We start from the raw sequence: 16,203 nt of genomic DNA on the forward strand, positions 1-16,203 counted from the left end.
TGCTTCCTTGGTTATCCCATGGTCAGGAGTTTGAGACAAAGAAGAGTTTTAGTCATCTTTTGGGTTATTTCCCATTAAGGTTGTATTCTGTCAAAGTTTTTCTTCAATAAAGATTAGGCATTGGGGACATCACATTCAGTGCTTGACAAACAGATGAACAATAGGTGACAAACAGAGTGTGTGGCCCGGTCCCCAGGAGTAGGTATGGAGTGGGACCAAGCCCCAAACAAACTCTGGGTATATATAACTGCACTCCCAGGTAAAGTGCTAGATCCATTCCTGACTGGAATTCCTGAATTTAATTGAAACTAAAGCAGACTTTAGGCTTTAAGTTTTCCTACCCACAAGGTAGTAATGGAACTACTCTTGTCAGAATGCCCCATTCACATTTGAGATCTCGCTCCCTGGCATATGTCATCGGTTTGACTCAAACTCTTTAAAAAAAAAAAAAAAAAAAAAAAAGGCTTAATCAGCTTGATAGAAGCTCTTCCTCAGGGGAAAACCACATCCACATTCAGGGACAATAACCCAAGAGTGTATGGTCCCAGGCAAGCTTTCTTTCAACATTTATTGAATAACCAACCATAGGAGTCTTGGCACTACAGTAAGTGCCAACCCATAGTAGGACCCTGTCTTCTAGGGCTTGAAATTGTGTACTTTGCAAAATAGAAGTGTGCAGATGTTTGTACTTTTGATACATGTCTCAGTGCCTATGGGCATTTTCTAGCCTTAGGTCTTGCAGTCGTGAAAAGGTAAATAAAGAACCATGACAACCTTTTATTCCACATTCTGCTGCTGGGCTTCTGGTCACCTGCTGGCTGGTACCCGACCTGCCCTAGCCTCAGAGCTTCAAAGGTGATGAAGGATGTGAAAATACCTGTGTGGGTGGGTTCAAGGCGAAGGGCATGGAGAGATCAGTAAGGCAAGGCCTTTGGCTGCTTCTCGGAGGACTGCTGAGACTCCCCACCTGTTTTCTGCTGCTCTCACCCTTTTCATGCTCTTCTTTCCATTCCAGTTTGTGCACAGTCCAAGGGTAACTGCCCTCTGCCACTGGAGCCCAGTTTACCGTTGATCTTCATCTGGCAACATCCACCAGGCTGCATCTTTCCCATCCATTCTTTGAAACAGCCTTATCTTGAGAATTTTGGACCTTATAAATATGGGGTTTCTGGCAATCACAAGATTCCCCCAACTATGGTTTAGCTTGGGTTTGAAATATTATTCTGGCCCAAGCTTGGCTAGGTAAAATGGTGAACAATCTAAACGACGAAGATTGTTTAAGGAGTATGTGTCATCAGTCAAAGTGAAGATGTGTGGTGGGGGGAAAGCGTGACCAAGTGGTGTTCTGTGTTTTTTTAATTTGCTTTGGGACTAGTATAATAAATGTGTCATTTTTCTAAATATGGATTATTCGTGGCCTATTTTAAATCCTGAGTCGGCTCCTGACAGGCAAGTTCCCAGTAGGATCCTGTGTTGATTCTCCTCCTGCCTAGTCCTCGTATGTGCAGGAAATGCAACCTTAATAGCAGCTTATATTAAACATAATTGTTAAAGGAAGTTAACCGTGAGAATTAGCCTTTCTCCAACAAAATGTTTGTACTTGGAGCCCATGCATTATTAGCCAGGTTGTATCTGAGGTTAAGGAATTAAGGGGACGTAAGCACCTTATTCTTGACCTGCTCTGTTGTTCACTGTAGACACCAGGAGAGTGGTCAACTCTCCTAGATTTTATTTAAAATGTCTTTTAAAAAGTGCCTGTCCCAGGTGGGTTATGCGTCCCTTCCAGAGCCCTGAAACGTCCACGTTCGTGTGGAGCAGGGAAGCCTGAAAGCCTGAGGAGGCCACGTGAGGAGGCCGAAGGCATTGCACTCCCCCAGTCGTGCAGGCTTTCATCCCGCGGCCATTAGAGTCTCCAGGTGCGCGAGCATCAAAGCGAGAGGTGCTGGGTGCTCCCGATTAAGACGCTTCTGAACGCACATTCCCCTCGGGTGCTGTTTGATGTGCTTGATCATGGAATGAAAGCCAAATAAAGGAATGAGAGGTCCTATTTATTACCTTTTTTTTCGTGCTGTTCCTCAGGGCCCTTCTACATCTTGGGAAAGGGTGTGAAAAAGACTGGGACACCACCTGAGCAGATGACACAAGCACCTACTTACTGCTAACTTTTGGGTCCATGAGCTGTTGGCCCCAGGCAAAGGAGTCTGTGCTCCTAAAGAGTTTTATGGAGGAAAGTGACGCCGCCTGGCCTCAAACTTTCACCCTGTGCTGTTATGTCCTCCTGTGCTAGAGGTGGGCAATAGGGCAACTGCAGCTCTTTCTCCATCGCTTGGACAGCCCCCACCTCTCAGTTGAGTGTCCAAGACAGGAACTGGAAAGGGTCTCAATCATAATGACATAGGCTCCCTCCTCCTTTTACAGCTGGGGAAACTGAGGCTGAAGCTAAGATTCGGTGACTTGCCCACCGTTGGCAGCTTGTCAGTGGCAGAGCCAGAAATAGCCCCTAAGAGTTACTCCTAACTGCAGCATTCTGGTGATAAAATGGGGTGGGATGGAGAAGTAGCAGAGGAGCCGTGAAATACATTGAGTCTCAGTTCAGCAAGAAAGAGACCCCACCAGACAGCTTCTGCAGCACAGCACCCAGGGTGCCCGGGTTTGTTAAGTTGTGGAGCACTTGGCAGTATCCCTGAGGATTCCACTGTCCTTGTTAGGTACAAAGCACAGAGAAGTGTGTTGCTGTAAAACCTGTGGGATACGACTGCCCTCTAGTGGGCTGGTGGGGCCATTGGTCTAGCCACACTCGTCTACCTGAGTTCGGTGTTGTTTTCTTATGCTGCCTGCATGTGGAGTGATTGTTCCTATGGAAGGAATTCAGATTTGATTCTTTCTCGAGCACTCTGCCCATAGAGAGACTTTCTTGACCTCAGAGCACTAGCCATCATTTGCCCACCTTATAGGAGGTTTTGTTTTGCTTTGGTTTGTTTTTTTCCCTCATGTTAGAGATATCTTCCCTAACAAGAGTTGAGTTCCTAAAAGCAAGGGTATGTCTATAAGTCTTTTTCCCCCCAGAGTCTACTCCCATTATCCACTTAGCTGGACATAAAATTAGAAGGTTCAATGGGATGGAAAGGAATCCTTTTCCCCAATAAAGAATATAACCACTTCTCATTTGTTCCTAAAACATTCTAATCTCACATCTCTGATCAATAGTTCCCCAAGTGGTTGAATCATCAGAATCCCTCAGCAGTCTTTCAGAACTCAGTTTCCTGGGCCTTCCTCCAGCCCTGCTGAATCAGTCTCTGTGGTTGGAGCCAGGAAATCTGCTTTACAAAATTCCCAAGTGGTTTTTGATGTGCAGCCAGGTTTGGCAGCCAACTGCTCTAAATCCCCATTTACAATGATTTCTCGTAGCTTTTCCCTCTGACAGCGTCTGCAAAGGTTGTCTGCTGATGTCAGTTATTAAAATTGACCATTTTGAGATTCCTTCAGAAATAGGCAGTATGCTATTCTAACTGCAGTGCTGGGTGACATGGGAAGGAAGGAGGACCACAAGGGAAGGACCAAAGGCATTCACTTTGGTTGCCAGTGACTCTGTGTTCATAGCAGAAAATACTGAAACCAATACCTTTATGCTGACTGTGCAGGTTGTTGGTTTGTAGTTTATTTTTAATGTTTAGGCTGGATAGGAAGACAAAGGTTAATTGAGGACCCAGTTATTTATTTTCACCTATACTAACCCATCTGGTTCTCAGGAGAACTGCAAGGTAGGTAGCATTGGGCACCCCTTCTTTTTTTACACCCAGATGGGAAAGATGAGGCTTAGGAAAGTTAATAACTTGCCCAAAGTCACATAAGTTGGTAACTGTCAGATTCTACATTGGAATACGGGTCTGATTTCCAAGGCCAGCTTTGGGAAAGTAGATGGACCAGAGTGCCAACCTGCTCTTTTTTACTCTGCCAGGCCAAGCGAGCAGTACAGCGGGGAGCCACAGCAGTCATCTTTGATGTGTCTGAAAACCCAGAAGCTATCGACCAGGTAAACCCCTTGGGCCACGCCAACCCTGCAGTCTTCCTGAGAGAAGCATGTCCTTTAGTTAGCTTAGCTTGTCACAGTCGTGTCACGCTCATCTCAGGGCCTTTGCACTTGTCTGCTGACATTAGATATCCACGTTGAAACATCATACTCCAGGGCAAGTCTCTTGAGAGGGGCTAAGAGCCAAGAAGTTGGGGGGGGGCATTTTCAAAGACTCTTCTGGACCTGTAGCCTGCCCATCCTAAAACAAGCATCATCCTCAGCCTTGCCCTTCTGAAAGCTCGAAGGCTGTAATGTTTGAGGATTTCCAAACAAGTGTTTAGTATCCTTTTCCTCCAGCCTTTCTTTATCTCTCCTGCTGCCTAAAGGAAGCACGTCTTCTAACCAGGAACATGTCTTCTTCCTTAGCTAAACCAGGGTTCAGAAGACCCGCTCAAGAGGCCGGTTGTGTATGTGAAGGGCGCAGACGCCATCAAGCTGATGAACATTGTCAACAAGCAGAAAGTGGCTCGGGCAAGGATTCAGCACCGCCCCCCTCGAGTGAGCCTGCACCCTGGCTGGCTACTGCCAGCCCTTCTCTGCTGCTACCTGAGCCTTTATTTCCTTTGGGCTTCGGTTCCTGTCTTCTTTCTGTCTAAAATGCTGGTGCACCCCAGGTTCCTTCAGGTTTAGGTCAGATAAAAGACAGGAGGCCAGGGAGAAATGTCACTGGTGTCCTTGTAGAGAGGATTTGAAAAGTCCTGCCAGAATTAGATGATGTATGTGCAGGTGTTTCTGGTCTCTTCCACCCAGCGTTCCCTCTTGGTGACCTCTTGTCCTTCTTTCTATCTGTCCCATCTCCTTCTAAAAGGCTGACTAAGGAGGATTGAAGGGAAGGAATACCCAGCATTCAGCTTCCCATGTCTCTCTCCTTCCATGTATCTTAGACTAGAGAAAAAGGCCTGGACTTCCTTCTTCATAGGGCCAATTGCGTTTTTGAAACCCCCTAACTTATATTTGAGTCTGGAAAAGTTAGCTTTCAACAGGGATTGAAGTTCATGACTTCCGGGTGGTTAATGAATAGCATTTAAGGCTGACGTGTGCTGAAGGGACACGGCTGGCCATTACCTCTATTCTGGCATCTTCTGTCCAAACCTCAGGCTGAAGATTCTAGGAACCTGGGACAGGTGCCCTATAAATGGTTTATTTCCTCCTCAAAAGTATGGGAATATTTACATACAGGATGATTCTTTTTGCATGCACAAAATATCTGGATTCCCGCAGCATTCGGTTAGCCAAATTCTATTCCTGTTGTCTAAAGGTGTGTCCTAGATGAGATGGCCTCCAGGTTTTAGGAGGGAGTGAGTCGTGAGGAAAAGGTAAGAGCTAGAACTAGAGGGAGTTTGCAGAAGAACTGACTTATTGGCTTCTTCTTAAAGGAAAAAAGAGCACTCTGGTAAATATGACTCATTGTAGTGGAAGCTGATATTTGTGGAAGCAGAGTACAATTTTCTGAGTTGTTGTAAACCATTAATTATATGGTTAGTAATCACTGTTCCCTCAAAACATGACACTCACTCCTTTGTCCCATAAATGTGATATTTGTGTTTATTTGGAAGGGTCTCTCCTACTGGTTACAGCGAACTTGACGCTATTCCATGGGGAACTGGGCTTTATGAACTGAATTCTCTTGGCTGTTAGGAGGCTGACTGGGACCTGTGTGGACCAACTCTTGGCCACCCTGGAGGGTACTACCTGGGCCTGGAAAGCACATCATGTGCGTGTTAGTAGAACCCCAGGTGTTTCCTGCAAATGAGGAGAAGCACACCCCAGTTGCCCCATCCTTGTAACCTGGGCCAACACAACCCGTGCGCCGATCCTCAGGCTGCAGAGAGCTGTGACTCACTGTGTCTGTTCTGTTCCAGCAACCCACGGAATACTTTGACATGGGGATTTTCCTGGCTTTCTTTGTCGTGGTCTCCTTGGTCTGCCTCATCCTCCTTGTCAAAATCAAGCTGAAGCAGCGACGCAGTCAGGTAAGACCTCAGAGCAGCCCGTGAACATTGATACCCGCTGCTGCATCCCTGGTGAAAATCAGGGCTGGGGCCTGAGCTCTGCAGTCTGTTCCCAGGGGCCTGGAAACAACAAACAAAGATGGAGTAAACCTAGAGCAAAGCTTCTAGCACTGTGTCTTCTCAGTTCCAAAAGGTCCAGTCCTACACAGGCCGAACATTCGGGGTGTTGCCAGCCATGAGTTTTTTTTCCAAAGAAATGTTTAAATGTTAATGTGGAACCCTAGGGCCTTGACCTGGGGACCAGCAGCAGCAGTTTTACTTGGGAGCTTGGTAGAAATGGAGACTCTCAGGCCCCGCCTAGACCTGAATCCGAACCTGCCTCTGCCAGGCTCTGCAGGCGATTCTCCATGAAGGCAGTATGCACTCTAGGTGCCACAGCTGGCACATCACTGTGCAGGAAAGAAGGATTTGGGGACGGAGGGTGATGAGAAGCGGGAGTCAGTCTCTCAAATGGGTAGCAGTATGACATCTCAGAAGAGAGATGGTGGACCTTGGCAGGCAGTCTGTGGAGAGGAGACTCACCAAGTTCTCACAAGGGTTGTGTGGCCATCAGCAACTGAACAGTAACTGGCGACGGTCGAGCACGTCTCATTGGCCAAGTGCTGAGCAGCACTCACGCACATCGTCTCATTTGCCCTCAGAACTTTCTTCAGTGTAAAGAGGAGGAACCCTGGGCACAGAGCAGGTTAATGACTCAGGGCCTTGCAGAGTTGGCCAAGTAATTGAAGGCGACCGCTGCTGGTCTTACCACTTGGGGAAAGCCTGGTTTGATGGTGGGGGACACTCAGGAGTCTGGCAAATCTGTGCTGTGGCAGTCTGAATTTTTAGTGATTTCTCAAAAGTCTGTTTTGGCCAGAGAGAGGAGCATTTGCCCGTCCCGATTCACCGAGTGCCATGGCCCTGTTAATACGTGCTAGACCCTAACACCGACCACATTCTGCCATGCAGAATTCCATGAACAGGCTGGCTGTGCAGGCTCTGGAGAAGATGGAAACCAGGAAGTTCAACTCCAAGAACAAGGGACGCCGGGAGGGGAGCTGTGGCGCCCTGGACACGCTCAGCAGCAGCTCCACGTCTGACTGTGCCATCTGCCTTGAGAAGTACATCGACGGAGAGGTAATGGCAGAGGCCAGGCCCATCTTGGATGGGGATGAGGTGGACAGGTCAGCAGAGGAACATGGGACCTAGAAGGACAGGGCCCCGTGTTCTGTTCGCACAGCTTCGCAGGAGCAGAAGGGCTTCAACGCCTAGGTCTCAAGGAGATGGTCTGAGACATTCTAACTGCTGTTTCCCCCTGGGAGGGGGTGGCCGTGGCGCAGAGACGCACTCTCCAAAGGACCCAGCTGAATGTAGGTGATTTTGGAAGTTGATCAGAAATATATGAGAGGCCAGAAAATGCCTGAGTTTAAAAACATCCTCACATGTTGACTTAATTTTAAAATTGCTCTTCTGAAACCTCTAAGACCTGACTTGATATAAACCTCTCCTACAAAGCTGTGTGGAACATTTGGTGTTGTTACTCATAAAGAGGCAAGGGATGTGATATCCTCTTTTTTTCCTTCTAGCTTTTAATTCTGAAATTTTCAAACATGTGTAAGAGTGACGTGAATCATCCAGTGATTCTTGTATCATTCTCCTAGAATCACCCACTGTTAACAGTTTGCCGTGTTTGCTTAATCTCTTTCTAGATAGAGGCATACATAAACATTGGGGCAGTAAAGCAATTCAGAATTAGTTGCAGACACTCGACGCCCTTCTGACAGTGTCCCACTGCTCTGTGGACTGTCGGATGAAAAATGAAATGTGCAGAGGCCTTTGCATTAAGCATCTCGCGTGGTCTGCAGGGGCAAACTGCCTGGGTTCTGACCCTGGCCCCAGGCAGGTTCTAGCTTTGTGAGGTTGGGCACATGACGGCATTCTCCACGCCGGTGCTTGTGACATGGGCCCAGGACTGACCTGCACTCCCGGTGTCGCGAAGGTCACATGAGAAAATACAGGAAGCACTCTTGCCACGGTCAGGCACATGTTAGGTATTTGTTTAAATATTATCGTGTTGAGCTGGTCAGAGAATGGGGAAAAAACAAAGTAAAATCAGCAAATTTGAAGGGCGTTTGGGCTCAGGAACTGCAGAGGTGGTTCTGCCTCAGAAAACCCCATCACCCCCTCTCCACGGAGGGTGCTTTGTTATAACCGTGTGCCCCGGGTGAGTGTTCAGGACCCAGTGAAGGAGAGGGCAGGAGAACTTGACCCCTTTGCTGCCCCACCTGTCAATCACGAGTTTTGGGCATATTCTTTTGTACTCGTCCCCATTGGGGTACCCAGAGGCGGCAACCTTCCCAAAGATGCCCTGGTCCTGGGCTGTGCCAGGCCCTTTCTCCACACCCCCAGGCGGCCTGTCTGCATTAGCACATGGCTTTGGTCTTCCCTCTTGTGTGGCATGAATGTGAGAGCCCTCCTCCATCGACCAGAAAGAAGCCTGCTTCTGTGTGCTTCCTCCCTTAACACTGAGGGTTATGGCTGGGCTTGGCTGAGGGGCCGTTTCCTTCTCCGTAGAACCCGTGTGTGGGCCCTGACTCCAGGGAATTGAGCTAGAAATGGGGCTGAGGTGAGGAGGACGCCCCTGGGCACTGGTATGGTGAACAGGGCTCCCCAGGAAGAAGCTCATGCCTGGCTGAAGGCAGCACTGCCCCCGCCTCTGCCCTCCCTTCAGGCTGTATCCTCTCTCCCTTCCCAGGAGCTGCGGGTTATCCCCTGTACTCACCGCTTTCACAGGAAGTGCGTGGACCCGTGGCTGCTGCAGCACCACACCTGTCCCCATTGTCGGCACAACATCATAGGTAATTGTCACCGGCCTCCATCATTGCTGAAGAGTCACTGTCCCTACCAATGCCTAGCAGGAATGTGACACATGCTGCAGGCTGGTGAGCGAGTCACACCGCTGCAGCATTGCCATCAGCACTTGGAGGCATAGGGCCTTGGGGTTTGGAGGTCACCGGGCCTCCAAATCCTGAGGAGAGCCTGGCATGAAGAATTGCCCTGAGTAAGGCAGCTGGCCTCACCAGGCCTTCGGCCCACAAACTCTTTAACAGGAATGACAGTAATGATGCTTGCACATGCCTGGAACTGCGGAGTTGTTCCCAGGCCACAGAGACAATGAGTGTGAGGTAGTAGGGTGGCGATGCGGCTCCTGTGTCCCGGTGTTATTAGAGGAGGGGTCCCGAACACAGGGTGCACTCCAGGTAGCTGTTTTCCCAAGAGGAAGAACGCCTTTTATCTGGGTAGCCCTGTTGCTCTCTGCAAACTCCTCTGGTGCCTTTGTCAGGCAGAGCAGTGGGGAGGTGGGAGATGGGCCCTTACAGCAGTGACCACCTTTGAGATGGAGAACTGGGTCAGCCTCTGCCAGCGTGGTCAGTTTGGATGACAGCTTAGAACGTGAGCCACGATTGTGAGACTAGGCACCTTGGCATGTGACCAACTCTGCTGCTTCAGTCTTTGCCCTTATTTAAGTATCCCTCTAGCCCCTGGCACCATGCACTCAGCTTTCCTGACTTTGTTTCCTCTGCCTGTCCCCAGAACAAAAGGGCAACCCCAGCACTGTGTGCATGGAGACCAGCAGCCTCGCGCGCAGCCGGCAGCAGAGGGTGATCCTGCCGGTACACTACCCTGGCCGCGTGCACAGGACCAATGCCATCCCAGCCTACCCTACCAGGACAAGCATGGACTCCCACGGGAACCCCGTCACGCTGCTCACCGTGGACCGGCATGGGGAGCAGAGCCTCTATTCGCCGCAGACCCCCACCTATATCCGCGGCTACCCACCCCTCCACCTGGACCACACCCTGGCCCCGCACCGCTGCAGCCTGGAGCACCGGGCCTACTCACCAGCCCACCCCTTCCGCAGGCCCAAGTTCAGCGGCCGCAGCTTCTCCAAGGCAGCTTGCTTCTCCCAGTATGAGACCATGTACCAACACTACTACTTCCAAGGCCTCAGCTACCCCGAGCAGGAGGGTCAGGCCCCACCCGGCCTCGCTCCCAGGGGCCCATCCCGTGCCTTTCCCCCCAATGGCAGCGGCAGCCTGCTCTTCCCCACGGTGGTGCACATGGCCCCGCCCTCGCACCTGGAGAGTGGCAGCACGTCCAGCTTCAGCTGCTACCACGGCCACCGCTCAGTGTGCAGTGGCTACCTGGCTGACTGCCCGGGCAGCGACAGCAGCAGCAGCAGCAGCAGCTCAGGCCAGTGCCACTGCTCGTCCAGTGACTCGGTGGTGGATTGTACCGAGGTCAGCAACCAGGGAGTGTACGGGAGCTGCTCCACCTTCCGGAGCTCCCTCAGCAGCGACTATGACCCCTTCATCTACCGCAGCCGGAGCCCCTGTCGCACCAGCGACGTGGGGGGCTCAGGCAGCTCAGGCCGGGGGCCTGTCGTGCACCTCGAGGGCTCCCCGCCATCCGAGGAGCTCGCAGCAGCCCGTAGTCAAGGTGCTGGGTGTGGGGAGCCTTGGCCTGGCCCTGCCTCTCCCTTGGGGGACCAGCTGTCCACCTGCAGCCTGGAGATGAACTACAGCAGCAACTCCTCCCTGGAGCACAGGGGGCCCAACAGCTCTACCTCAGAAGTGGGGCTCGAGGCTTCTCCTGGGGCCGCCCCGGACCTCAGGAGGACCTGGCAGGGGGGCCGTGAGGGGGCGTCGTGTGCCTGCTGCTGCGAGCCCCAGCCCCCCTCACTGGAGCCCAGCGTGGGAGCGGCTGGGGGCAGCACCTTGTTCCTGGGCCCCCCCCTCTGTGAGGGCTGTGGCCCCACAGGTGGGGAGTCACAGCCGGGAAGCTCCCAGGGCCTGTTTGGCCTTCACCCAGACCATTTGCCTAGGACAGATGGGGTGAAATATGAGGGCCTGCCCTGCTGCTTCTATGAAGAGAAGCAGGCGGCCCACGGCGGCGGACGGGGCAGCGGCTGCTACGCTGAGGACTGCTCGGTGAGCGTGCGGTACACGCTCGCCCAGGAGCCCCCGCCCAGCTGCCCCCCGGGGGCCTGGGACTTGAGCCAGCGCATCCCCATCATTCCCGAGGACGTGGACTGTGACGTGGGCCTGCCCTCAGACTTCCAAGGGACCCACGGCCTCGGCCTCTGGGGTGGGACGCTGGGCCCCGACGTGTTGCAGCCCCACAGGGACCTGGGGGGAGCCCAGGAAGAAGAGCAGGTTCTGTGCTGCCAGCCCAGGACACCACTGCTTCCTGACTGCCCTCCGGATGAGGCGGGGGCCACCAGGGCCGGCTTCCCCAGTGCCTCCCAGGACATTCAGGAGGCTAACACCACAGCCACTGAGGCTGCAGGTGAGAGCAGGAGGCGACAGTAGGCCGGGGTTGGGGTCCTCTTCTCGCTCCACATTTTCTAAACGACTCCCTTTGTGCCCTTGACTTGAAACACCATCTCCACCTGACGACTAACAAGTGTTATTCTCTAACCCGGCCCTTCTGAGTACCAGCCCTGTTGAGCCCTGTGCTTCCATAGTCTCTTCCCCCACATGCCACACAAGTATCCCAGCCTGTCAGGTTCACAGCCGCGCTCCCGATTCCTCCCCCTGCACGTGCCTTCTCCAAGGCTCCCCGCCCAGATGCTCAGGCCAAAAGCACCATCCCCAAGCCTGCCTTGCCCCTCACACTCCAGTATCCTGGGCTTCTCAACCATCTGCAAAAATTGGAATTCCTAGAAAATGAAACTTAGCAAAAGACATGTCAGATCCTAGTCCGGAATTTTTATTACTAGATATAGCAGACATCATCCAATTGCTATAAAGTTTACACACATTTTGTCTCAGTAATAGTGTGCAGTCCAGTACCTTTGCGTAGCACGGCAGTAAGTTCTATATCTAAAGTATATCCCACATTTATCTCTTCTGCGTCCCACCTCTGTCCCCTTAGGCCAATTTCCTCTCTCCAGGGTGAAGGCAGTAAGCCTTCTGACTGACTCGTCACTACTTGCCTTCTATCCCACTTGAGAGCCAGAGTGGTCTTTTTTGAACATAAGTCTATATCTTTACACTAGAAAACCCTTCAGTGACTTGCCACGACCTTTAGAATTTTGAAAATGTAAACTCATCCAGTTCTGTGTGATCTGGCCCCTGCCTGTCCCTCTGACCACTTGCTTCACTCTCCTTGCTGACTAATTTAACCCCCTGTGGCCTCCGTAAGGTTCCTCCAATGTGACAAGTTCATTCCAGCCTCCAGACCTTTCTGCTGCTTCCCTCCTGCAGATTTCGGCTTAAATGACACCCTCCAGCCACCTCTGGGGTTACTCTCACACCCTGTATTTCCTCCCCAGATTATCACACCCTGAAATCACTTTGTAAGTTCTGTGAAGGGAATCTACTCCCCTGCGCTTCCCAGTGCCTGATGGTGCAGCTTCTGTACATTGTGTTTTGTACATGCTACCTATGGGCTTCCAGAAGGCTCTGCACGTCAGATGAGGGAGGCCTGTGCTCTCCGCACAGAATGAGGAGCTCTGCTTAAGCCTTAACCATATTCACAGTCTGTCCAGTATTGTGACCTGTCACTTCCTGAGAGCCTGCCACGTGGTGGGGATGGACTCCTATGTCCCTTGCCTGTGTGTGTGCCCGAAGCCTGCAGTGATGCCTCCCTCCCCTGATGGTTGTTCTTTCTCTCCCAGGACAGAGATCTTGCCCAGCAGACAGCGGTGGTGGCACAAGAGCCTGAGCCCAGAAGGAACTCTTATGTGGAAATGGGAACTGTACGGAGACTCCAAACTCTGACTTCCTTCAAAAAAAAAAAAAAATTTTTTTTTTTTTTAGCTTTGACAAACACACAAAAGTGGTAATAAAGAGAGCCCTCCTTCTCAACCCAAAATGTGAGCCCCCTGTGGCAACCCCCCCTCCCATTAACAAACCAACAGACAAAATTCTCTGAGTCTTTGCCTCTTTTGATAACATGTTATTCTGTTTTGTAAAGTGTGTGTGCTTGGGGTTCCGAGGTGTGTGGGATTGAGTTCTCGGCTTTGTTTTTTAAGATATTATATGTAAATGTAAAAAGTTATTTAAATATATATTTTAAAGAACCCTAACCGCCAACTTTTGCTGAAAAAAAAAAAAATCACTGCTGCATTAATTGAACCACATCATGTGTAGATACTGTTGTCTCCCTGGAGGGAGCTCAGGCCTTTGAAAAGCTCAGGGCTACACCTGCCTTAGAAAATGAACCAGAAACTTGAAGTAAAGCTAGTCGATATGGGTACAGACTCTGAAGAACAATGCAATGCTGCCTCTTTCTTTCTCATGGCAAATCCCAACATAACAAAATTTCAGGTCTTCTCGGAAGCCATGCTTCTCCAGCCCACACCTTTAGGCAGCAGATGGAAAGAGCTAGAATAGGTGGAAGGTCTGCAGCACTGGGGAGCCGGGACAAGCCATTGCTCTGGAAGCCCCTGGGTGACAAGGATGATTCTGCCCAGTGTCCTCAGTCTGTCCCCAGGAATTAAATCGTCCTAAGGTAAAAGGCAGGGTTCATGGTGCTGATCTTGGGCTTCCTGCAACTGGCTGCAGAAATGGTTCGATGGGGTACGTGGGGACAAACCCCCAGGAGGAACGTAGTTTGCAGCTTTGGTGTCTGATGGGACTGAGGACAGAGGGCACACTGGAGCTGCTGCGTCCTTGGGCTGCCTTCCTGGGGGCGCCTGGCCGGGACCCCATCTTGTCTGAACCAAGCTCCGTTTGAAAGATATGTTTCCCATCCCACTTCAGGGTTGTGTAGCCCTCCGCCTCGTGGCTGAAGTTGCTCATCTCACCTGCAAATGTCTACTAGCCTTTCTACCTAATGCACTATTATATATTGATTCTCCATGAGACAGAGAAAGAGACTATCAGATAGTTTAGACCCAAAGGGTAGGTTTTTGTATATTTTTCCAGCCTTTGGTTGTTTTTTTAAGAGGGAGGGAGAGTTTAAAAACCCAAATCATTTTTTAAAAGATGTTTCCATTTTAAAAGGGAGAATCTATTTAAAGGTATTTCAGATCAGGGATTGTCATCCTTTTTGTCCAATGTATTTCTTGTCCTTAAAATATTTTTTTTTTTTAGGAGAAACTAATCACATTAGCCCCATATTCACTAATTTTCCTGGTCACTTTTATTCATTTACTCAGCAGATGTTTGGTGCCACCTGAAAAGCTCATTTGTGAAATAGGAACCCTGGGAGCGGGCCCCCTACAGGTGGGGGAATAGAAACCACCTGGTTTGCAAGGAGACTGAGGCCCAGTTCTCTGCAGGGAGGCTCAGGGGAAGTCGCCCAAGGTCTAGACCAGAACTTCTGAGTGAGAACCTCACGAACCGGAATTCTTTTTTCTTAAAAACTCCAGCCTGTGATGAGGAAATTTACTTACTTCTAGCCAAGATTTGACAGAGGAAATTACAGCGTCAAATGATTGAGCCATTTGTCATTTAGGAACTCACTATGTTGAGATTTGTCCTCCCTCGTCTGAGGTGCAGTCCCTTGGGGGCCGTTCCCTCCCAGCCCCCACACCGGGCCTGTGCCCAGCACACCTGTTGGCGAGGGTGTGAGAAGCGCCTAAGCTGTTGACATGTGATCGGGGCCGCCTTTATTTCTCGGTCCAGGAGTAGCAGCTGCTGAGGACAACAGCTTGCATTACATGGTTTTGGGGAAAGCGGGGTGGGGGTCTGGATTTTAGCATGAACTGCAAAGAGCAGCTTCTCATTGTTGAGATTTTTTTTTTTAATTGTTTGTGGTTTTGTTTGTTTTTAATGCCTTTGAGTGCATATTATCTTCCTTGTCTGAAACCATACCCCCAAAGTGGCTTTCTTTAGCCCTAGCTAAAAAATCACTCCTCAACAGCCTTAAGCAATAAATAGATGGGTAGAGAATGTGGCTTCCACTGGGCTTATTAAAATAAATGTGTCTGATTTTCATTTGAAAGAACAATAACTACAGATGGCAAAAGAAGCCCATTTAATGTGTGTAGTTTACAGGGTGGTATAAACAGAAAACTGAAATTTTGAAACTTTTAAGTATTAGCCATTGTCTTAAATTTGTGTTGGCTCATCAGGGAGGTCACCAGAATATAGTAACCAACTGTATTACTGCCTCACCATTGAAACAAAAGAAATCTCTTCTGTGAAGTAAGACTCCAATAACGATGACAAGTACCTTTTTCAGTGTCCTCTCAGTGGTGTGTGGGGAGGTATATAGCTGTGGAAGACGGGAGATTGCATTTTCCGTTGAGAATCCAGCCCCCTACCCTCCAAGCCAGGGTGTGACCACCGGGTGTGGTCCCATGGCCCAGCCCTGATGTAAGACTGCCATGTAAACCGAAGAGTGCTAGAACCAGTTAAAATGGGGGGGAGGGAGGACGGGGAGTTCCGATCAACCAGGTACCTCTTTATAGACACAGCCCCAGTATGCTGGCTTTCACTCTCAGTCTCTTTCCCCCTCTCTGAACCCAAGCCATTTTTTTAAAGCCCCATCTGCTGTTCCACTGCTCAACCCCCCACCCCCTTTTGTGCTGCTAGTTTCTACTCAAAGTTCATGCAGGACTAATGCTTTTGAAATGAGGTCTAAAAAATAATTAACTAATCAAGAGTATTATTTTTTAAACAGAACTGCCTTTTTCTATTCTTTGTATAAACTCTATTGTGTTGGTCTAACAAGGCACTATTTTTAAATGTTTTTTAAAAATTTCTCCCAGAGCACTTAAAAGATATTTTGTAAAGACTTTGCTGTAAAGATTTTGTAATAAAATGGTCTAAGGGCTCCTTCTCCAACATTACCATTTTTTAAAAAATGTTTTAAAGGCTAGAAAACAACTTATGTATATTCTGTATATGTATAGCAGCACATTTCATTTATGGAAATATGTTCTCAGAATATTTATTTACTAATATATTTATCTTAAGCCATGTCTTATGTTGAGAGTGTGACATTGTTGGAATAATCATTGAGAATGACTAACATGAGGCCCTGTAAATACATGATAATTGCACACAGATTTTACATATTTGCCGACCAAAAATGATTTAAAACAAGTTGTAGTCTTCTATGGTTTTGTAACAAATTGTACAAATGACTGTAAAAAAAAAAATACAATTTTATCAAGTATGTGTT

At 49.5% G+C, this 16,203-nt stretch overlaps 1 protein-coding gene across 3 annotated transcripts in view; it reads left to right on the forward strand.

Annotated features, from left to right (window-relative positions):
• The window catches only part of ZNRF3 (zinc and ring finger 3), a 136,551-nt gene extending 123,552 nt beyond the window's left edge, over positions 1-12,999 (forward strand). For all 3 annotated transcript variants that reach the window (XM_033097329.1, XM_033097331.1, XM_033097330.1), the window contains exons 3-9: positions 3,959-4,033; positions 4,439-4,570; positions 5,935-6,045; positions 7,033-7,200; positions 8,819-8,921; positions 9,658-11,412; positions 12,746-12,999. In XM_033097329.1, the coding sequence (XP_032953220.1) occupies positions 3,959-4,033; positions 4,439-4,570; positions 5,935-6,045; positions 7,033-7,200; positions 8,819-8,921; positions 9,658-11,412; positions 12,746-12,792 (2,391 nt within the window). In that variant the 3' untranslated portion in view covers positions 12,793-12,999. The remainder of the gene's footprint in view (positions 1-3,958; positions 4,034-4,438; positions 4,571-5,934; positions 6,046-7,032; positions 7,201-8,818; positions 8,922-9,657; positions 11,413-12,745) is intronic.
• The last annotated feature ends 3,204 nt before the right edge of the window (positions 13,000-16,203 follow it).

The sequence above is a fragment of the Rhinolophus ferrumequinum genome, chromosome 25 (assembly GCF_004115265.2).
Source record: "Rhinolophus ferrumequinum isolate MPI-CBG mRhiFer1 chromosome 25, mRhiFer1_v1.p, whole genome shotgun sequence".
NCBI lineage: Eukaryota > Metazoa > Chordata > Mammalia > Chiroptera > Rhinolophidae > Rhinolophus > Rhinolophus ferrumequinum.